The sequence below is a fragment of the Haliotis rufescens genome, unplaced genomic scaffold (assembly GCF_023055435.1).
Source record: "Haliotis rufescens isolate VD_foot unplaced genomic scaffold, xgHalRufe1.0.p SCAF_3, whole genome shotgun sequence".
NCBI classification, from domain to species: domain Eukaryota; kingdom Metazoa; phylum Mollusca; class Gastropoda; order Lepetellida; family Haliotidae; genus Haliotis; species Haliotis rufescens.
Genome location: NW_025964001.1, coordinates 43,507,409 through 43,531,489, shown reverse-complemented (window position 1 = coordinate 43,531,489; position 24,081 = coordinate 43,507,409). Strand labels below are relative to the sequence as shown.

General features: G+C 43.3%; 2 protein-coding genes across 2 annotated transcripts; both read left to right on the top strand.

Moving 5' to 3' along the window:
* The first annotated feature begins 1,992 nt into the window (after positions 1-1,992).
* On the top strand, positions 1,993-12,229 carry LOC124125364 (proton-coupled folate transporter-like). The gene is made up of 6 exons (XM_046488672.2): positions 1,993-2,275; positions 7,050-7,151; positions 9,009-10,070; positions 10,843-10,926; positions 11,432-11,588; positions 11,983-12,229. The coding sequence occupies exons 2-6, from the start codon at positions 7,076-7,078 to the stop codon at positions 12,044-12,046; spliced, it is 1,443 nt and encodes a 480-aa protein (XP_046344628.1). The 5' UTR covers positions 1,993-2,275; positions 7,050-7,075; the 3' UTR covers positions 12,047-12,229.
* Positions 12,230-14,544: 2,315 nt separating this feature from the next.
* On the top strand, positions 14,545-23,768 carry LOC124123839 (proton-coupled folate transporter-like). Its single transcript, XM_048402978.1, has 6 exons — positions 14,545-14,665; positions 17,623-18,770; positions 19,191-19,274; positions 23,144-23,300; positions 23,430-23,514; positions 23,579-23,768. Exons 2-6 carry the CDS (start codon positions 17,660-17,662, stop codon positions 23,585-23,587), a joined length of 1,446 nt encoding a protein of 481 aa, XP_048258935.1. The 5' UTR covers positions 14,545-14,665; positions 17,623-17,659; the 3' UTR covers positions 23,588-23,768.
* Positions 23,769-24,081: the final 313 nt, after the last annotated feature.

Here is a 24,081-nt window from a genome sequence, read left to right as displayed (position 1 = left end):
AATTCCACATTAAAGTCAAGTCCTAGTGCCCAGACACACGTCCTTGTCCCATACTTTAACGCGTTCAGAGGCCCACATATTTTGAAATCGTTAAAATGTGTTTGGCGTAGCTTTTCAAATCTAAACATGTTTAGGATCTTAACACCTTTAGATTTGAAGCAATGCTTAACATTTTTACGATTTATACACGTTTAGACCTCTATACGCATAGACAATTTTTGATAAGAAAAGTTTTGTGTGTGGGAACACTGGTTCGTCAGTGTACGTCCATTGTTGCTGTTTGATTTCTTCAGAGCTGTTTTCATAGTGTTAAAAAATATTCGCGACTCACAATGTGGCTAAACTTTTGGATATTTCTAAGAAGGGTGGTAACTCAAGCAATACCGCTCTTGGGTCTCGATTTCCTCTTTCAAGCTTCGTGTTTAAATTATTGGGATTCAGTGTTGAGTCGGATGCTACTTGCATATTTCACGTGTTTAAAGTTCAATTCTAAATACGTTTCGATTAAACAGGGGAAACGTGAATTTTGTTTGGTATTTAAACACCTTTCTTAGCGCGGTTACGAGTACACGTGTCCAGAGAACACCAGAGAATAATCAGTCTCGATTATCTGCCGAACAGAATCCATTTGTCGTAAAAGGTAAAACAGTGGTGAATATTACATGAACGGATCACTGACAATTACTGATGACACCAGGTGTTCTCGAGTGAGTGAGTGAGTATGGTTTTACGCCGCTTTTAGCAATATTTCAGCAATATCACGTCGGGGGACACCAGAAATGGGCTTCACACATTGTACCCATGTCGGGAATCGAACCCGGGCCTTCGGCGTGACGAGCGAACGCTTTTACCACTAGGCTACCCGACCGCCCCAGGTGTTCTCGAACAGGGAGAACATGTCCCGCTGCACCTGCAGCATCCGCCACTCACACAATTTGCATTAAAAAGTAAGTGGTTGTTTGTTGCCCAACGCCGCATAGCAGTACTGCTGTTAACACTCGAGACCTGACGCGACATTCAAATGACAGTGGCCCAGGCGACCCGACAGCCCAGTTAAAACAAAACAAAAAACCGGCATGACAGTTATGAATTACGACTGCTGCGTACAGAGATTCTTCTGCTTACAAGTAACGAGAAAACAAGTATGTTCTTTTTGCAGAGATTCTGCCGTTTGCAAGTAAAGAAATACAAATTTATTTTGCAACACAGTGAAACAATGTGACGTTTAACATTTTATTTGGTGCTTATACTACAATCAGAGCAGTATATATTCGTACTCGAGACGTACACACACATACGTACACGCATAAACCACACACACATACCCACCACACACATATACATATACAAACACACACGCATACACACACCAAACACATGCATACACACACCACACATCACGCATACACACACGCCACACTCACATACCCATACGCATACATACACATGCATACATACACGCACATACATTCCCACCACACACTCACGCATACACACACACAAACACCTGCATACACTCACACCACACATATACACACATACACACCACATACATATATCCACCACACACACATGCACATATCCCACACACACCCTCACATACCCACACACATGCAAACATACATATCACACACACACACACACACACACACACACACACACACACACACACACACACACACACACACACACTCACATATATATATATACACGCACATACATTCCCACCACACACTCACGCATACACACACATACACACCTGCATACTCACACCACAAATACACATACCCACCACACACACATGCACATATCACACACACACACACCCTCACATACCCACACACATGCAAACACATGCAAAACACACACACACACACACACACACACACACACACACACACACACACACACACACACATATATAAATATATATTGCCATACGCCTCATCAAGGTTTAACATCTGTAGTTCACCGCTGAATGACCCTCACGTTTTCTTGCAGTACAGTACAAATGCACCTTCACCAACAGCTTTATACAGATGTTCATTGTACATAAAATACTTGGATCACCACGGTTCGCCACGACGGAACAGCACCATCTCCACTTCCTGTCCAGAATGAATCACTCCAGGACCACGTGGTCTCAGGCACACCAACGCTTCAGTGGCTGCTTGAATCAGCGAGCGTGACACTTCACATCCCGCCGTGGCAGAGCAACAGTCAGTAGTCTACCAACAGCTGACAACAAACTGTTTGATTGCCATTCTAGAAGTTGGTGAGTATATAAGAAAACGTACAACTTTATGCATAAAAAACTTCTGGTTTATTGCATATAGGCGACGTTTCGATGTAGATTCTTACACCTTTATCAAGCTGGAGTGATTACAACCCCGTTATAGTTGGTTGGTGTTGTTTAACGCCGCACTCGGCAATATTCCAGCTATATGACGGCGGTCTGTAAATAATCGAGTCGAGTGATTGATATCATGAGCATCGATCCACGCAATTGGGATCGATGACATGCATCAACCAAGTCAGTAGGCCTGACCATCCGGGGAGATATACTTACTTATACTTGATATGTTGTGATAAGTAGATTAACATTAAAAGTTTCAGTTTTAGTTAACAAGAACAGGTAATAGAACACGTGAACGGCTGAAGCCAAAATTCAAAAGACCAGAAAGCACAATTTGTGGAGTCTATAGAGAATAAACACGAACATATCGTATCAACACTATTATTCAATCATATCTAAGCCAACTTCCTGGGATCTTCAAAGAATCACCTGTAACGTATTTCTTTTAATATATATATATGCCTAAGGTTAATAGCAGGTGTCTTTCACGCAACGAAACTCTTATACTTGCAAAGAAAGAGTGCAATGTTAAAAGACCACTCGTGTTGCCTGATTGTCCTGACTTGTTTCCAGTGTATTCCTTTCATCATCTTGAGCAGCGATTGTCATGGCTTCCGTTGTGAAGACAAGTAATTCCTGTTTTACCACGTAGCCATGTTTCCTTTTCATCCAAGGGACTTCATCAAGATAAAGTCTGTCAATCCGTTGTTTGGATCATGTGCGGGTCGGTGATTCATGACTGTGATGATATTGTAGTTATAGAATGGCTTGTTGGCCATGATGCTGGGGTTATAGATGAGGTGCGCAATCCGTGTCAATACCTGGCACCCTGACTCTTATTTGGCTGATGGTTAAATTATAATTCTTTGCGTGAGTCTTAACTTGACCCTCGGACAGAGGCTAGGGTCGACCCACGCCTTTGTAAGATGCCGACAAGCACCTGCAGTCCGCTAAGCACCTGCTAATCAATACGTAATAAAGGGGCAAAGCAAAGCTTCTTGAACTGATATGATACACACAATGTTCAATGTACTGTTCGCAATCTGTGTCCATGGATCAGTTATCACATGGTATAGTTTCTATGTTTGAGATGCAAAGGAGGAAGCAGGATAAGGGCCCCTTTGGTCCACAGAAAATATCGAATTCAAAAAGTGGTGTGACACTTGGAATATTGATATGAAAATGATCAGACGTGTTGAAATGTCTGACAACTAACCTATTTTCTTTCTTTTGTGACGGATGCCACCGGTGGGGCAGGATATGCTCACCCTTTCACGAATACCTGGTATCATTACACTTTGATAGTGATTCATAAACACATGCTCATGATATAGTCTGAATTGTACAATCGACGCTGCTTTATGCGGATATTTCAATTGGATATGGAAAGGGTTTTGTCGCTTTATTTACACCAGCAAGTTCTGAACTCCGGGCGTGGTCAAATACACAAATAAGGCCAAAATGAGTGAACAAGTCTAAGTATGAGCAAGTCCGTGACCAAAGCTGAATTTGTAACATATGTTTATAATGTTTTAGGTACATTTCAGTTTGGGTCAAAGTCTTGCTCATGTTCAAATATTAAGAAAACGCTAAAATTAACCTTTGTGACACGCTTTTTGCTTACCTATGCATTTCGTTTCTATTCACAACTATCAACATACCTGATAAATTTCATAACAATTCCAGAACGTTAAGCTCAGTTCTTAAGTTCTACGGATCTATCCATCCATCCAGTCATTCATCTATCCATCCATCCATCCAGTCATCCATCTATCCATCTATCCAGTCATCCATCCATCTGAAACGGACACGCATATCCAGACTTTGGGTGTGGGCATTTGATGAGTGATGACATGTTGCAAACTAGACATTACAAGAAAAAAAATTGAGCAGGTCATGATAATTCCATATGGCCGACAGTAGCGTCACGCGTGTTGTATGCGTTCTACCATATCCTGGTGAAGACTCACGTTAACATGGTTCATATTGGAGCTCATGCAGCTGTACGTGTTATGATAATCTTAATGGACAGATCGGGGCACTATACGTGTAGATAAAAATGTGATAGTTCAAGCCTTCCATCTCACATATACCCGACAAATTGTATGAGTTACTTTAATTAACAGTATTATGTGATTACACAAACGTTCAAAGAATCAGTTGAGTCACTAGCCTTGCTGGTGTTTGTCCTCAAATGTAGGTATGCTCGGTCGTGTTGAACGATGTTTAATGTTGGCCACAACTTGACAATGTGACAGGTTTATATAACAAGCAGGCACACTGTATGGGAAACTGTCAAAACTCGGGTGCTAATAAAGATGAATTTGGGACAGACGGGCGAAGCAGAGATTGGGATACACGGATGAAGATGAGATTAGTATATATTTTTGAAGATGATATTGGAACAGACGCTTGGAGACGGGTGAAGATGGGATTGTGACAGACGGGTGGAGATGGGATTGTGACAGACGGGTGGAGATGGGATTGTGACAGACGGGTGGAGATGGGATCGTGACTGACGGGTGGAGATGAGATTGTGACAGACGGGTGAAGATCGGGTTGTGACAGACGGGTGAAGATGAGATTGTGACAGACGGGTGGAGATGAGATTGTGACAGATGGGTGGAGATGGGATTGTGACAGACGTATAAACGTAAGACTGGAATGGACAGGTGAAGCTTGGATAATGTAATTGAGTTTGACACAGCGTCCCTGAGGTGAACATCATGGACCTCATTACCATGGATCTGAGTATTACTAACGCCGTATTGTAACCTTGAACCTTTTAGGTAACAGAGTAATATTTGATAATATGAACAACAAATAACAAGTGCAGATCCACCTCGAGTGTCGTATCAATGCGTCAGTAGGTCACATACAAAACAAGCATGATGGCCAAGGTTATAAAGCCTATGCGTGATGCCTCTGCAAATAATGCTGAATACAGATCTGATTGTGATCCTGTCGGTCTGTCTGTCTGATGAAATTCACTATTAACTATTTTTAAGGCATTATCGTACTGATAATGATGAACTTCGCTATCTTACTATTTTATAAAGTATGTGCGGACTGATAAGCATGAAATTTGCTGTCCTACTATTTTATAAAGTATGAGCGGACTGATAAGTATGAAATTCGCTGTCCTACTATTTTATATATTAATGTACTGACAATGATGACATTCACTATCCCATTATTTTATGAAGTAAGGTCAATATATGCAATACAAAAAGTGGTTTTGACATGGACATACACCTGTACACAAACGTTGAGATAAGAAGCGTGTATTTCACAATCAATGGGCATTACAGTATTAATAGAGCACAAACATTACAGTATTAACAGAGCACAGGCATTACAGTATTAACAGATCACGGTCATTAGAGTATTAATAGATGACGGGCATTACAGTATTAATAGATCACAAGCCTTACAGTATTAATAGAGCACAAACATAATAGTATTAACAGAGCACAGGCATTACAATATTAATAGATCACGGGCATTACAGTATTAACAGATCACGGTCCTTACAGTATTTATAGAGCACAAACATTACAGTATTAACAGAGCATGGGCATTACAGTATTAATAGATCGCGGGCATTACAGTATCAACAGATCACAAGCATTACAGTATTAATAGAGCACAAACATTATAGTATTAACAGAGCACAGGCATTACGGTATTAATAGATCACGGGCATTACAGTATTAACAAAGAATGGGCATTACAGTATTAACAGATCACGGTCATTACAGTATTAATAGAGCACGGGCATTACAGTATTAACAGATCACGGGCATTAAAGTATTAACAGATCACAGGCATTACAGTATTAATAGAGCACAGACATTACAGTATTATCAGAGCATGGGCATAACAGTATTAACATATCATGGGCATTGCAGTATTAACATATCACGGGCATTACATTATTAACAGATCACGGTCATTACAGTATTAATAGAGCACGGGCATAACAGTATTAATAGATCACGGGCATTACAGTTTTAACAGATCACGGTCATTACAGTATTAATAGATCAAAGGCATTGCAATATTAACAGATCACAGGCATGACAGTATTAATAGAACACCGGCATTACAGTATTAACAGATCACGAGCATTACAGTATTAACAGAGCATGGGCATTACAGTATTAACAAAGCATGGGCATTACAGTATTAATAGAGCACAAACATTACAGTATTAACAGAGCACAGGCATTACTGTATTAACAGATCACAGGCATTACAGTATTAATAGAACACAAACATTACAGTATTAACAGAGCACATGCTTTACTGTATTAACAGATCACGGTCATGACAGTATTAACAGATAACGGTCATGACAGTATTAATAGATCACGGCCAAAGCCACTCATCCTTGACTATACCTGGGTTGTCTAATAGCTACTGTTCAGCTGTTTTACAAAGTTTGAATGACGGTTCGAAAGCAGGTCAAACTGGCTTCAAGTAAAACGTTCAGAGGTGTAAAACAGCTGTGTGTGGGTTGCATGAGATTAAGAAGGTCAGAAGGACAGGAGAGGACGATAGCACAGTTCGTGCTTCACTTGGTGAACTCAGGGGGAATACGGGGGAACAGCAACACTTGCATTAATACATTACAGCGACATCTTCGCTACTGTCAATCGGTAACATTGACACCCCGCATTGTTTGTTTAAGGTGTGTGTCCACTTGTCGCAGTCACGATGAAGCAGGAATATAACCCCGTGGACGAGACCCAAAAAGACCCAACGGAGCAGACCCCCTTAGTGGACAGAAAGGGTAAGTGCAAGTGGCAAACGAGGGTGGGAAACAAGGGCGGTGGGGTAGTTGAGGAGAGCGTATTTTGGAAATGCTGGGGTTGGGTTTGATGCGCTTAAAATACAAAAATGCGAGAACATAATTCTGTAAGCAATTTGCATTTTTACCCAAATATTAGTTTATTAATGCTATTTCTGTTGACTTTATCACACACTGATATTTTGATATCACACACATTTTTGTGTGATTTATACGTCAACATTATTAGTATGCTTACAAAAGTAGGTGGTGGTGGAGATTGATCACCCCTGCATCTATACATATTGCAAATATGATGTATTAAGTTACTTTAACGATGAACGAATTGGGATGGAGGAATTTTATGTTGCTGACGTAAGGGGTTCAGGAACTATATCGTTGGAGTCGCGAAGCAGGCCAGCCGTAACGTCGCGATTCAACAGAAGCGCCCTGGGTTTAGTGACCGTATGATTCATGCGTGTCTTTTAAAGGTAAGGTGAATCTACACACTGACGTTTTGTAGTTGGGACTGCCACATCACAGGTGAACGTTTTGTACAATGCAATTGCACTTAAAACACTTTAAATAATATATCTAGATAAGATTCCGTACATTGAACTACAGGAATAAGGAGATAGGGGGAATATCTTCTTAAAAATAATGTGAGCTCCTTCAGCATATGTCGTGATCTGGACGTGTTCTTTCTAAATACTGCTTGTATTTAGTGAGTGAGTGAGTAAGGTTTAACGCCGCTTTTAACAGTATTCCAGTTTTATCACGGCGTGTCAGCTTAATGTGGGCGGAAAGCCCGAAGTGATGCAGGTCTCAGATGTTTACCACTTCGGTGAAACCCACGAGCACGGGTATGGTGCTGACAGGCCTAGAAACAATATCGGGGCGAACCGGGATTCGAACCCACAATCATATGTTTCTGGCGTGCCCAAGGGACGCAGCTCTGCACAGCGAATCGCGGCGCCTTAGACGACAGGGCCACCCGTGCCCCCTGCTTGTATTTAGACATGCCCTCAGGCAATAATAATCCTGCCCTGAACACTCCAATGAACCTAGGTATGTAAGATGCACAAGGCAAATATCCTCACCCCAACACTCCGATGTACTCAGGTGTGCATAATGGACAAGCCACATATTCTGCCCCGAACACTGCAATGTCACTAAGTATGCAAGACACACAAGGAAAATACCCTGCCCCCGAGCACTCCAGTTTGCTAGGTATGCCAGATGCACAAGGCATCCTCCATCGAACATTCTATATACTCAGGTATGCAAGATGCACAAAACATATGTCCTGCCCCGAACACTACATATACTCAGGTATGCAAGATGCACAAAACAAATATCCTGCCCCGAACACTACATATACTCAGGTATGCAAGATGCACAAAACAAATATCCTGCCCCGAACACTACATATACTCAGGTATGTAAGATAAACAAGGCAAATATCTTCCCCGAACACTGCATATCGCTAGGTATGCAAGATGCACAAGGCAAATGTCCTGCCCTGAATTCTGCATGAACCCAGGTATGCAAGATGCACAAGGCAAATGTCCTGCCCCGAACACTACATATACTCAGGTATGCAAGATGCACACGACAGGAGTTCAGAGGTTTAACCTTACACCAATTTGCATTTGCATAAATATGCATATTATTTTCCTGGTTATATTTTGGAAAATCTTTATGAGCAAGAGAATATTTAGGGTATTTAGAATAATACCTAAATATGCAGGCAACATGTTCACTGAGTTGAATCATACATGAAACAATATCGATCAAATTACGACATAGATCTGTCTATTGGAATGTATGCATAGCTCAAACAACGTATTTCTTTTTCAGATGCCAGTGGAAAACGTGGCTATGTCCCCGTGGAAGTCATCTCATTCCTATATTTCTTTACGACTTTCTTCGCTTACCCCCACACACAGTTCTACGTCTTTGACAAAATGTCCGCCAAATACGGCGGCGTTAACAGCACTGACCCTCTTCCGTGTGAGGACAATAACCGCAACTCATCCGCGTTCGAAGTTGAGCTCAAGGTACAAGCAGAGACCTCGACGGTGATGATGGGTCTGCTGTTCGCCAGCACCTTCAGTGGCGTCCTGCCTACTATCTTCATCGGGGCCCTGACCGACCGACATGGAAGGAAGATTGCGTGCATTCTCGCCATAGCAGGAACAACCGCTAAACAATTGGTCTATGTTGCCATTTTCAACCTGGATGCCAATGTCAACTACCTGTACATTGGCAACGTCCTAGAAGGCTTGTGCGGCTTCTACGGCGCCATGCTGGTGGCATTATTCGGGACAGTTGCTGATATAACAGAGCCTGGCAAGCAGCGAGCATTCAGGATCACTACTACAGAAGCCAGTCTATTTCTATCAGCAGCTGTATCGATAGGTGTCAGTGGGGTGTGGATACAAATCAGCGGCTACCTCCAACCTCTTTACTCCATGATCGCCGTCAGCGTCATCAACATGGCGATTGTTCTCTTCATCTTTCCCGAAACAAGGAAGAAATCAGGAGCACCATTTTCATTGATAGATCCCCTCCGAGGACTGAAGAAAAGTTTAATGTTTTATGTCATTGATACTCCCGATAGACGGCGCTGGAAGTTGCAAATATCTCTTGTGGTGTTTTTCTTCACGTTTTCTGTAAGTATAGCCCAGAATACTATTCTGACGCTATTTCTTCTCAAGTCACCCTTTTGTTGGACAATGATACACATTACCATATATGCCGCTATCACGATGATCGTTGATTGGCTGTGTATCCTCTTGCTAACGCGCTGTCTTGGCCACGTCCTCTCCGACGTCAACCTGGCAGTGATGGGCACCACGTCAACCTTCCTAAGTCTACTGATCGTCGGCCTGGCCGTAGATGACGCAATGATATATGCTGGTGAGTAAATATACGGTTGACGCGGTAACTGGCAATGCGACATAATTGCATAGTTGTAGGTAAGAGGACGTCGAATGGCGTGAAAAACTGCAACGATGACGACGGTTGACGTGGGAAGGTCATCCTAGTCTGTAGGCTGCTATGCGGATATTTTGTGCCGAGGGATATAAGGGAGCAGCCATTTAATATTGAATATACTTTCAGGCACTGTTTCAAAACATATAATTTGTTTCCCTGAAAAGAGGTTACGAAGGATATATCGCCATGACTAGTGCAGTGTGCGTACAAAATGCTCTTCACTGGCCATTGCACCATGATCAAATATGTAAGACACTGTAGATGTGGGTATATATAAGACAATTAGCACATATCTTTCACAAATGTGTTTGGTCATAGTGTGTGACAAAATGGTTACGGATGGTCCGCAGATAAAGTTCATTTTCTTAAAAGGTGACTCTGGTAACCATATGCAGAGTTGCTTCCCTTTGCTGTGTCAGGATACGCTGGTCGTGAGTTTGAAACAGATTTACCACTATTACATCATGGGACACTCAGGACTTCCTTACACAGTTGTTTCTTAAATACTAACCAGCGGTGCTTCACCCAACTCACTCACTCATCCACTTAATTTATAACAGTTCAGGAATGAACATTTTACTACTTATGTAGATGCATCTAAGAGTAGAAGTTTATCATCTAGAGTCGCTTTATTGAAATGATATTGCCAATGCCACCTTAAAGATTAACTCCCCTGTATTAAATTATTCCTCAGGTGCCACTTTGGGTGTATTCATGGAGTTGGTGACGCCGATGATGAGATCTGTGATGTCCAGACTAGTGTCAAGCGATGAGCAGGGTAGGTCCAGTTCTCTATGTCCAGTTCTATTGTCGCAACAGTCGAAGAATATAATGACCAGATGGTTGCTCATGAAGTGTGTGCCTGTGTACCCTGAGGGAATGGGTTCTTCAGCCCAAGGTAGTCACCTGACACCTGTAGCCCCAATTAGAATGCCCACTCAGAAATCCATCTTCCACGTTAAGGATAGGCCAGGAGGGGTGGATGCATTGCCTGAAAAATGAATGCGACTATGCTTGTCGTAAGAGGCGACTAACGGGATCGGGTGGTCAGGCTCGCTGACTTGGTTGATGCATGTCATCGGTCTCAATTGCTCGGATCAATGCTCATGATGTCAATCACTGGATTATCTGGCCAAGACTCTATTATTTACAGACCGCCGTCATACAACTGGAATATTGCTGAGTGCGGTGTCAAACAAAGAAACAATCTCAATACTCCCGTCGACATGCACGTTGATTCTCGTACCAGCGTGATCTTTGAACAGGCACTGTTTATATTCCAGGCGCACTGTTCGGCAGCATCAGTGTTGTCGAGATGTTCTCAGGAGCGGTGCTTGGCTTGGCGGCCACAGCTGGCTACACAAGCTCTGTCGGCTTCTTCCCCGGACTTGTGTTCGTCGTGTTGGCGCTTCTCATGGCAATGTTGACTTGTGCTCTCATGTAAGTATACAGATATGGATATGTATCACAGTGGCATAAACATCATAGGTTGGTGCTGACCTGTGAAAATCCGGGGTAGAATTGGTCTTCAGCAACTGATGCTTGCCGAAAGAAGCGACTATGTTTGTCGTAAGAGGCGATTAACGGGATCGGGTGGTCAGTCTTGGGACTTGGTTGATGCATGGCATTGTATCATAGTATCAACACCAGCAACTCCTCACAATTTATTATCACAGAAGACACCTGAAAACAAAAGAAATCCTTCGTGTAAGCTTAAATTTAATATCATATTTATATGTGCATGTTTTTTAAACTGTTATCAATGGCAACATAGTCTTTGGATCTTTAACAAGAATACAGAAAAAGTTTGTCTATTTGTTTATTATACTTCCAGATTTTTGAGCTGGAACCTTCACAAGACGAAGGGGAAGTCCACAAATATAAAACTTGACAACTGAGACGAAACTGCATAAGGCGCTACCGGGAGACGGAGATTTTGCACAGTATATCAGTGCTGATGATATATATGTCCATCAAAGTATGATGTATATGCAAATGCATGCCTATCTGTGGTTACGGGTGTATCGGAATTCAAACAATTGTAAAATTGTGTTTTAAGAAGGACATACAGGAGGGACAAACCCTCTTGAGTGAGTGGGTGAGTATAGTTTTACGCCGCTTTTAGCAATATTCCAGCAATATCACGGCGGGGGACACCAGAAATGGGCTTCACACATTGTACCCATGTCGGGAATCGAACCCGGGGCTTCATCGTAATGAGCAAACGCTTTAACTACTAGGCTACCCGACCGCCCCACATACCCTCTTGAAATACAAAAGGGAATTATTCATGATTCAGTTGAATGCGCATGCTCAGTGCAGTTTGTGGTACAATTAGTTGACGTAATAACGCTAATGTTGTGATGACAAAATACTTACGGTACAAACAAACACCCTTCTGCATGGACAGGTTTATATGAACCTGCTGGGAGTCAAGAGAACTGCCACCTACTTACAGGAGTATGTGTGTGTGTTCGTGTGTGTGTGTGTTTGTGTGTGTGTGTGCGCGCGCGTGCGTGCGTGCGCGTGCGTGCGTGCGTGCGTGCGTGTGTTCGTGTGTGTGTGTGTTCGTGTGTGTTCGTGTGCGTATGTGTCTGTGTCTTTCTTAGAATACCTTTACCCAATCGGTGAGTATTATATTTTGTGAAATTTCATATGTTAATATGGAAATATTACAGACACTCACAGCAGACACGGACTTCAACAGCTGCACGCCAATTAAATGTTTCCCGGTGTTGCTTGCGCTCCTTGCACCGGTATATTTGGCTAATAACTACACCGCATAGCACTCAGCATAATATATATGTGTATAATATATATTAATATTCATACCAAGGTAGACGGGCATTATTTACGTGTTTTTTTATATTGTTTCAATTCTTTTGCTGTGTAATTACCTTGTATGTTCAAGTGCCAAAGATGGAGGATTCCATCTAGATTACAGGGGGCTGAGCCTTAGTTCCGGGTTTTGTGTTGGTGTGTAATGTTTTCGTAGACTACGTGGCGTAGGTAGGTTAGTGACCACCGGTGAAAATGAATCCTTATCATCAGTATGGTGTCACGATATGTTGAGAAACAATGAATATCAGAAATAAAAAAAATATTATTTCAACATCCATATTCTGTTATTTTTTATGAATGTTTGGAGTCATAGTTAATAAAATAACCAGTACAGGAAGTAATTGAGGCTGGCCCGAACAAACAGGTGGTCGATAACGTGAGCAGCCATGCTGTCGAATAAGTAAGGTGTGGTTCACATCTGTATGTACCGTCCTCCATATGAGTTGTATTGAGTGAGGTCCAGATCCAAACTCGTTGCTTCCCACGAGTCCACAACTAAAGGTTGCCAACATTTATTCATTTGTTTGATCTTTCATGCAGCATCCGGAAACTTAGGGTGAATGGTAACTGGACTACGTAAGTCAACCAAGCACTTGGAGATGAAGACACTTCCCATACATCCACCCCATATATGGCAGTTTTATCAAACTATGTGAGGATTTCTGCCTTTCTCGTGTCAACAAGGATTTGGGACGACAGGGTATAAATGACACTGGGGGGAGGCTACTCACCGACCTAGATTATTCTCTTGCAGACACCCTCGAAGATCCGGGATAGAATATGTCTTCAGCAACCTATCCTTGTCGTAAGAGGTGACTATGAGAGGCGACTAACGGGATCGGTGGTCAGGCTCACTGACTTGGTTGATGCATGTCATCGTATCCAAATTGCGTGGATCGATGCTCATAATATCAATCACTGGATTGTGTGGTCCAGACTCGATTATTTACAGACCGAGGTCATGTACCTAGAATAGCTTGAGTGCGGCGTTAAACAATAAACAAACAAACACATCTCTTGCAGAGCCCAGATGATATGTTTAATAACACAATTGCCCCTATTCCATTCCCATCCCTTCTAGGATCTAGCGGCCTATACTCATCTCCTTGTAAGGTCCAGGAAATTAGAGACTTCAGGATGTCCTCATACTCGAGGTTCCCTTACAGAATGACATGCATTGTTATTTAACCGAGTACATAACTTTATTTGGAGGCATAAAGTCTAACACCACCCGACCCAGATCAGCCTCGCCCCGCACACAGACAACAATCAGCAACAAGGAAAAGGAAATAAATGGTTTAACATGCAGCGTAACCGACGGAGGTCATCATGCCATCAACTTTCATTGTTTTCTGCACAGTGTCAGTGAAACGGTAATGTGAGAACCGCGTCATCAAAATTACGTGCATCTTACATAAGCCACAAAAATAACGCATTGCTCACTAAAAATCAAGACAAACGTTCGTTCAGGAACAAAATGGGGTTTTCCCTTGTTAATCTCGTGACAGATCTCGCAGTGAGCTCCCTCCCTTCCTTCTGCAGTTTTGCTGTGTAATGCGGGTAAAGGGGGGTAACTGCTGTATACTTGTGCAGTAAGCTTGGGAAATCCAACCAGGTTGAAAGAGGAAGTTGACTTGTGGAGGCTTGAGGGAGTCAAATCGTCTCTTCGCGGCACGGTGAGTTGATATATTACTTAAGTTTGATATGGCATAATGAGGGCAAATCAATTAGAGTTACTTTATGGCAGTGACCACCGAATCGCAGGTTACATTACTCACACGTGGGTAGGCTTTAAATTGTCGTTTGTGCTGAAACAATTTAACTTCCTTGTCTGCGTGTGTTTAAGTCAATAGTGCACATTTGTCCCCTGCTACTCACTACAACACAGAGGGCCTGGCACAACTGCATTTCGTTTGTCATGTTTACACGTAGCAAGTAAATACCTCTACAGACTTTAAGCTTGAATGCGTCATCGGCTGATGAAGATACTGTCGAAAAAAATTGTAGGCAGATGTTTTCCTCACTCAACGTATTAAAGAACGTGGCCACAGGAATCTTAGCCGTATAACAAGTCCTACCAAGTCGTAGGATCAATAAATAAATCAATAAATTACTTGATATAATCACAAGCCGACAAAACGCAATGACAAAACAAAGAAGTAAAGATCCACCTCAATTCATTAATGCTCCAGTTTCTAAAAAGCCACTCAGATATATACAAACAGACGGACGGACGGACAGACAGACCAGATGATCAATAAAAGCAAACCCTAACCCACCAGGCTCGCAGCTCCCTACTGATAATGTGATTAGAAATTCAATATCATGAAATATTTCTGACTTTATTCAGTTAAATTGTTACTATAAGCTGGGCAGAAAAATATTTTACTTATCGATAATAAAACTCAATTCGTATAGGACTAAATAAAAGAGTATATATATCGTGGCTTATTTGGTTATCTCACTCGAGCTGTCATTTCATGTGTGCCATGATGACATTTGACAATCGAAGGAATGGGACGCTAAAATACAGTTGTATAACATAATATTCTTGTATATTCTGAAGCTTTAAGGACGATATTGACAACATGGACACAATAGTTCTCAGACATATTTAATGAATATTTCCTTCCTGCATTGTTCGACGCTTCACAGACACGATTGTATATATAGATAGACAATGGTCTAAGAGGTGGGTCATAGCTTAATGCGTAAATAAAGAATGGGTTATATATAAATAAATGATAAGGAGAGAAGGTTAAACAAATGGCAAAATATACAATGGATAAATTAGTGAAATTATTGATAGAAAACTGACAATTAGACTGATAGATAGCGTCATTGCTATCCATTGACATTAAGTCAGTTACTGCCTCGATCTGTCGCACTTGATAAATATCACATTGGTTCTTCTGTTCAAATATGAATTGAATTTTTTATATAAAATGTATCATCCTTGATTATCAAGTGTATCACATCTACATCCGATTATGATATTCATCCTAACTTGGTTCCGGAATTGACGTCATAATCTACATAAATATTCTCTTACTTCACTTCACTAAGTTAGCACGGAAATAACACTTCTGAGTGCGACATATACACGTTGATCTACATTCAATGTCACGGCCTCGTGAACTTGATCCCTAGATATATATAATCGAAACATGAGGCTGTTTTAAGTGAGTGAGTTTGACGTCTCTTTGAACAGCATTCCAGTTATATCACGGCATGTCACCTTGATATGTGAGGAAATCCCAAAGTGATGCAGGCCTCAGACGTTCACACTTTGGTGAACCCCACGACCGCGGGTATGATGCTCCCAACCCACGGTTCTTTGGTACCAAAGTACACCGAATTGTATCACCTTAGACGACAGGGCCACCTTTCCCCCTGTTATAAATGAAGTTTCAGATGGAAAGATATTTTGGGGAGTATTAAGAAAAGGGAAGTCTTTATGTTACAAGACGTGTGCGTCCCTGTTGTGTTTGAGACGGCTTCGAACAAGACGAGTCGATTACTGGTGATACAGCCGCGGGGATTTTATCGAAAAAGAAATAAATTGTCCCAGAAAATTCTCGAAAAGTATAATTATGCTTCTTATAATTACGCTTCTTTCTTAAAAACATATTTAGACCCAAAGTTTTAATTAAAAATATATCCAGTTGTAACTGAAAAGATATCTAATCTCCAGCTAAGATCCAGCACCCCGATCCAGACAAATTTGACGGGGATCTTCCCACATTACTCGCAAAACTAGTATCAAAATAATAATCAGAGTCTAACAAGGCGTAGTTGAGACCTTCTACATGTGAAGGCAGCATAGGAGACATAAATTATGAAGTAATGTTAGCGAGGACGCCAAAGAGATCAGTTTCCGTATCTGTGCTTGCACAAACTAGGCCTCTGCTGCTTTGTGTCTTTTCGCGAATTGAAAACAATTGGATTTGGTTGAAACTGAACCTGGTTTCGTTTTGTCGCAATGTGGGACATTTGACTGCATTACGTAACGTTATGAGATGCCAGGCAGACTCGAAACAAACATGACTTCTTTTGGACTGGAGTATCTTCCCTTTGGCAAAGGACTGTTACTCTAGCTGGCGTACCGATGGATTGCCGCCGCGTATGGCGATCAGTAACTAAATCAGGTGTAGGCGATTTTCTTTGCCTGTATGGTAGTTACGCCAATGTCTGAAAAAAAAAGTTTCTGTTTTGAACTATATGGACTTTTGTAACTATCCGACTGACAATCACTACCGTGTGATTTATATTTAGATTTATGCCCACGGTCAGGTAAAACTTGTAATGTTTAGGTATCGTTTGTGAGAGATAAGAATGCTGTGTTAGGCGACAGAAGGTCAAAGGTATTACATGATGAAGAGGTTATCACTCTTGGGTCTATTTGAGCTCTATAAGTAAAATGTCTTCCTAACACAGGATCGCCGCGAATAGATGATGCGGCATTAAGCCAAAATCACACACTCACTCCTCATACAGGATATTTACCATCCCAAAACACACTCGCGTGATAACATATGTGAATATACTATAATATGGGTTTTGAAATTTTACAAGTTAGCATGGACAGGTGTTTAATATATTTATCTTGTTTTTTTCTATTATACCAATACAGAGAAATACAAACATCCATGTTGCGGTAGTCTTAAACGATGTCTGTACAGACCTCATCCCGCACACCGCTTCTGGCAAGTCTGGACGACAGCAGCACTCGATGTAGTACCACCATGTCATTTCTTGTGCTCCTTCTGTCTTTGAGTCTCCACTTCTTCAACTACTCAATATGCTTCCCTGTCATCGTCTTCTACGTCATCGACGTCGTCAGTGACGAGAATCACTACAACATCAGCTCCTCACATCCTTGCAGTAACAGCACTCACCACCATCAGGAGATGGAGCTTCAGAAGAAGGTTACTGAGATTATGACACCAAATCCGTTTATATCGTTCTTCCCAGGGTTGGTCCCTACCTTGCTGCTTGGACCTCTCCTTGATAGACTTGGAAGGAAGATTGGTTTTCTCATACCGATGGCGGGAACACTTGTCAAACAAATAATATACCTTGTGGTCATTTGGAAGAGATTACCTGTAAGAATTTTGTTCATCGGTAATGGGATTGAAGGCTTGACGGGAGGATTTGCTGCTATGCTGATGGCTGCATTTGGCATGGTTGCTGATCTCACACTCCCTGGAAAAGACAGGACGTTGAGAATCTCCGTAGCGGAAGCAACTCAATCCATCGCTACATCCCTGGGAGGCTTTGCAACTGGATTCGGCATAAAATACTTACGATTCCTTGACTGCGTTCTTATCGCACTGGGTCTAAACGTTGTCAACATAATATTGACTGTCGCACTTCTTCCAGAGACGCTCCATGTCCGAATTCGAACTCCATGCTTCGCCATAATGACAAACATCAAGAGATGCTTCAGTTTCTACTGCCAAGATACTGAAGACAGAAGACAACTGACGTTAGTTCTTGGAATGGTTGCCTTCATCTTCACGGTAGCTGTCAACTTCTCCAAACCTGGCATAATGAGTATGTTCCTGATCAAACCCAACTTGTGTTGGGATCAAGAGAAGATCAACACCGTGATGGCAGTGAGGGTAGTGGTCTGCTGGCTGATCATCCTGGCCTGTATGCCAGTGTTCCAGAAGGTGCTCGGCATGGAGGATAGGACCATCGGGATCGTGGGGTGTGTTTCATCCATCCTGGCGTGTTTCATCATGTCATTCGCCACGTATGATAAAATTGTGTATGCAGGTGAGTCCTACTGTCTGAGTGAGTTGATGAGTCAGTGATTCAGTCAGTGATTCAGTGAGCGATTCAGTGATTCAGTGAGTCAGTGACTTCAGTGTCAGCTTCATATGGATGAAAATCCCGAAATGATACATTTGTAAACACAACTCGTATTTGCTTCGTGAGCACGGCACTGGTATGGTGCTGACAAACCAATGATGAAAATGAGGGCGAATGCTGGATTCGAACCCGCGACTGCAAGACGCAACACTTCACGGCGGATTGTGACGCCTGGGACAAGTACGTAAATGCAGTTACTGTCTGAATGCGATGCTGGGGCAAGCATTTTGTGCAGTCTACATGTTGTAAAGAGTACCCTCTATACTTGTTTCATTGTTCTGTTGGGTTGTGCCTACAAGATAAATATGCCAGTTTTCTTTACAGTTCTGGGAACTGGTGTGTTTATGCGACTGACAATTCCCATGCTTCGTTCCATTATGTCGGGCAGTGTCAGACAAGACGAGCAAGGTAAGGAATCTGTTTTCAGTCCAAATTGGTATAGAAGTTTTTGAATACGCGGAAAACTGTTTTGATTGTTATCGTTTGTTAAGGCCGAGAACTTGGACATTGTTTTCCGATGAAATAGAGGCGTTTTATCCGGATGTCTCTTCCTCTGAAGTTTAACAGTAACATCCTGATGCTGTCATTCTACACCGTTAAAATCTAGATTTTTTACCATCCTTCCAACTACTCAAATTAATTTAACCCTGATCGTCCTTGATTAAGACGTCCAATGCAATGCAGTTTCATAAAACTTAATCTGGAAGTATTCTTGGAAAGCGAGTAAATATTCAAATTTCGACATTTTGGAAATGGTGGTCACTGCACACATAGATAGATTGTAATGATCGTTCGCTTTATGTTTTTTCGATACACGGAAAAACAACTCATTTAGTTTTGGTCAAATGAAACGGTTTGTGTATGTCACATTGAGGGAGTTGGCTGTAACGCCGCTTTGGACCGAATCCAGTTATTTCACCACGTGTGGAAGTACCGCCTCCGTGGTCTGGTGGTAGGGCGTCTGCTTGGAGATTGGAAGGTCGGGGGTTCGATCCCCGGGCGCGTCATATCCAAAAGGCGTTAAAAGATTGTACTTGTTCTTACCCTACCCGGAAGCTCTGCATTAAGGGGCTAAAACAAGGGCTGCTCGGCTCTGGTCAGTATACTGTGTCGGAGTAGGGTTCGCATGTCAAAGTGTTGCATGGTATCTCAGTGGGCGAGCACTATAAATCGGCATTTGTCCAGACCAGTACAAGCTCACGCATGCACGCACGCACGCACGCACGCACGCACGCAAGCACACACTCATACGTGCACACGCGTCGGTATATAAGTGCAATAATCTTGAATGCGACGTTAAACACTATTTCACCTGACCTTTATGTGGCTGTGAATCGGACTGTGGAAGTCTCCCACTTTGGTGACACCAGCTAGTACGGGTATCCTCCCGTTATGTGACACCAGCTAGCACGGGTATCCTCCCGTTATGTGACACCAGCTAGTACGGGTATCCTCCCGTTATGTGACACCAGCTAGTACGGGTATCCTCCCGTTATGTGACACCAGCTAGTACGGGTATCCTCCCGTTATGTGACACCAGCTAGTACGGGTATCCTCCCGTTATGGGACACCAGCTAGTACGGGTATCCTCCCGTTATGTGACACCAGCTAGTACGGGTATCCTCCCGTTATGTGACACCAGCTAGTACGGGTATCCTCCCGTTATGTGACACCAGCTAGTACGGGTATCCTCCCGTTATGTGACACCAGCTAGTACGGGTATCCTCCCGTTATGTGACACCAGCTAGTACGGGTATCCTCCCGTTATGTGACACCAGCTGGCACGGGTATCCTCCCGTTATGTGACACCAGCTAGTACGGGTATCCTCCCGTTATGTGACACCAGCTAGTACGGGTATCCTCCCGTTATGTGACACCAGCTAGTACGGGTATCCTCCCGTTATGTGACACCAGCTAGTACGGGTATCCTCCCGTTATGGGACACCAGCTAGTACGGGTATCCTCCCGTTATGGGACACCAGCTAGTACGGGTATCCTCCCGTTATGTGACACCAGCTAGTACGGGTATCCTCCCGTTATGTGACACCAGCTAGTACGGGTATCCTCCCGTTATGGGACACCAGCTAGTACGGGTATCCTCCCGTTATGTGACACCAGCTAGTACGGGTATCCTCCCGTTATGTGACACCAGCTGGCACGGGTATCCTCCCGTTATGGGACACCAGCTGGCACGGGTATCCTCCCGTTATGGGACACCAGCTAGTACGGGTATCCTCCCGTTATGTGACACCAGCTGGCACGGGTATCCTCCCGTTATGTGACACCAGCTAGTACGGGTATCCTCCCGTTATGGGACACCAGCTAGTACGGGTATCCTCCCGTTATGGGACACCAGCTAGTACGGGTATCCTCCCGTTATGTGACACCAGCTGGCACGGGTATCCTCCCGTTATGTGACACCAGCTGGCACGGGTATCCTCCCGTTATGGGACACCAGCTGGCACGGGTATCCTCCCGTTATGTGACACCAGCTAGTACGGGTATCCTCCCGTTATGTGACACCAGCTGGCACGGGTATCCTCCCGTTATGTGACACCAGCTAGTACGGGTATCCTCCCGTTATGTGACACCAGCTGGCACGGGTATCCTCCCGTTATGTGACACCAGCTAGTACGGGTATCCTCCCGTTATGTGACACCAGCTGGCACGGGTATCCTCCCGTTATGTGACACCAGCTGGCACGGGTATCCTCCCGTTATGTGACACCAGCTAGTACGGGTATCCTCCCGTTATGTGACACCAGCTGGCACGGGTATCCTCCCGTTATGTTGGACACACAAATAACAATATCATCATCACACTATGGTGTGATCCTGACAAAAGACATGTCGCAGCAATGCAAAGAAATGCACTCAACGTACTATCTGGAGACGTATAGCTAGGTTCTTTGCGACAGTAATTTATCGGAGCTAGAAATATGCACGCGAATTGTTAATCTTTGACCACCATAAGGTGACCATCACATGTGCATATGTGCATATGTTCTGTGCAGGTGCATGTCAGATCTATGTTCAGTGCAGGTGCATGTCAGATCTATGTTCTGAGCAGGTGCAACGTCTACTGCGTTACTCTGTGGTTGCAACGTCTACTGTATGTTACTCTTCAGGTACACCATCTACTGTATATTACTCTGCAGATTCATCGTCTACTGTGTGTTGCTCTGCAGATGCACCGTCTACTGTATGTTACTCTGCAGGTGCACCGTCTACTGTATATTACTCTGCGGGTGCACCGTCTACTGTATGTTACTCTGCAGGTGCACCGTCTACTGTATATTTCTCTGCGGGTGCACCGTCTACTGTATGTTACTCTGCGGGTGCACCGTCTACTGTATGTTACTCTGCAGGTGCACCGTCTAATATATATTACTCTGCAGATTCACCGCCTACTGTGTGTTGCTCCTCGGGTGCACCATCTGCTTATATTACTCTGCAGGTGAAGCGTCTACTGTATATTACTCTGCGGGTGCACCGTCTACTGTATGTTACTCTGCAGGTGCACGGTCTAATATATATTACTCTGCAGATTCACCGCCTATTGTGTGTTGCTCCTCGGGTGCACCATCTGCTTATATTACTCTGCAGGTGAAGCGTCTACTGTATATTACTCTGTGGGTGCACCGTCTACTGTATGTTACTCTGCAGGTGCACCGTCTACTATATATTACTCTGCAGGTGCACCGTCTACTGTATGTTACTCTGCAGGTGCACCGTCTACTGTATGTTACTCTACAGGTACACCGTATACTGTATGTTACTCTGCAGGTACACCGTCTACTGTATGTTACTATGTAGGTGCACCGTCTACTATATATTACTCTGCAGGTGAAGCGTCTACTGAATATTACTCTGCAGGTGAAGCGTCTACTGTATATTACTCTACAGGTACACCGTCTACTGTATGTTACTCTGCAGGTACACCGTCTACTGTATGTTACTATGCAGCTGCACCGTCTACTCTATGTTACTCTGCAGGTGCACCGTCTACTGTATATTACTCTGCGGGTGCACCGTCTACTGTATGTTACTATGTAGGTGCACCGTCTACTGTATGTTACTCTGCAGGTGCACCGTCTACTGTATGTTACTATGTAGGTGCACCTTCTACTATATGTTACTCTGCGGATGCGCCGTCTACTGTATGTCACTATGTAGGTGCACCGTCTACTATATATTACTCTACAGGTGCACCGTCTACTGTATATTACTCTGCAGGTGTAATGTATACGGCTCCAAATGTATCATGTTACTCTACAGGTGCTTTGTATGCGGGGATGGGATGTGTGGAGATGGTGTGTGCGGCGGTCATGGGGACGCTGACGATTTTGTTATACCGGGCAACGGATGCCTCTTACCCAGACACTACGTTCCTCGTCATGGCCAGCATCATGGCTGGAGTTCTCATCATCTTCATGTAAGTAGATACGATGTACATCACCGAAGCACCACTCACTCATCGTTCAAACATACGTCTGGGACGTGAACATGTGCTATCTTTCGAACATTACCTTTTGAAGTTTGAATATGTTTGTTTCCTTTGCAGAATTTTGAACTTGACCAGTCGACCCAGCTATGCCAGTCTCCATGGATATACGCGGCTAGACGGCAACGACAGCGACAACAGGGACATAAACTAAACGACAACGAAATCAGAACCACGAACTTGACGGCAACGACAGCGACAACAGAGACGTAAACTAGACGACAACGAAATCAGAACCACGAACTTGACGGCAACGACAGCGACAACAGAGACGTAAACTAGACGGTAACGACAGCGACACTAGGGACGTGAACTAGACGACAACGAAATCAGATACACGAACTAGACGGCAACGACAGCGACAAAAAAGACAGAAACTAGACGGTAACAACAGCGACACTAGGGATGTCAGAAATGACAGCAACAACTAAGAACAGAACTAGACGGCAGCGACGACAAAGAAGTGAACTAGACGGCAAAAACGGTGCCAAGAGAGACGTGAACAAAACGGCAACGTCAGCAAAAGCGCCGATAGAGAAGGAATTTAGACGACAACGAGTGCGTCCTTGTCGAGAACAATTATTCGACCATCAAGGTGGACAAAGAGACCCAGTAAACATCCGCTTCCTTCGCTCAATATAAATTAAATGTGTGTGTGTTGGGGGGGGGGGGGGGGGGGGGGGGGCAGAAAGTACACCGAGTTTCTCTTTTA

What these genes read in the sequence shown, in the direction of transcription:
- LOC124125364 (XM_046488672.2), top strand. Translation starts at nt 7,076, where the DNA reads ATGAAGCAGGAATATAACCCCGTGGACGAGACCCAAAAAGACCCAACG. An exon ending in CCCCTTAGTGGACAGAAAGG is followed by an intron (nt 7,152 to 9,008) that starts GTAAGTGCAAGT and finishes TTTCTTTTTCAG; the next exon opens with ATGCCAGTGGAAAACGTGGC. An exon ending in ATGTTGACTTGTGCTCTCAT is followed by an intron (nt 11,589 to 11,982) that starts GTAAGTATACAG and finishes TTATACTTCCAG; the next exon opens with ATTTTTGAGCTGGAACCTTC.
- LOC124123839 (XM_048402978.1), top strand. Translation starts at nt 17,660, where the DNA reads ATGTCTGTACAGACCTCATCCCGCACACCGCTTCTGGCAAGTCTGGAC. An exon ending in TGTCAGACAAGACGAGCAAG is followed by an intron (nt 19,275 to 23,143) that starts GTAAGGAATCTG and finishes GTTACTCTACAG; the next exon opens with GTGCTTTGTATGCGGGGATG. An exon ending in GGAGTTCTCATCATCTTCAT is followed by an intron (nt 23,301 to 23,429) that starts GTAAGTAGATAC and finishes TTTCCTTTGCAG; the next exon opens with AATTTTGAACTTGACCAGTC.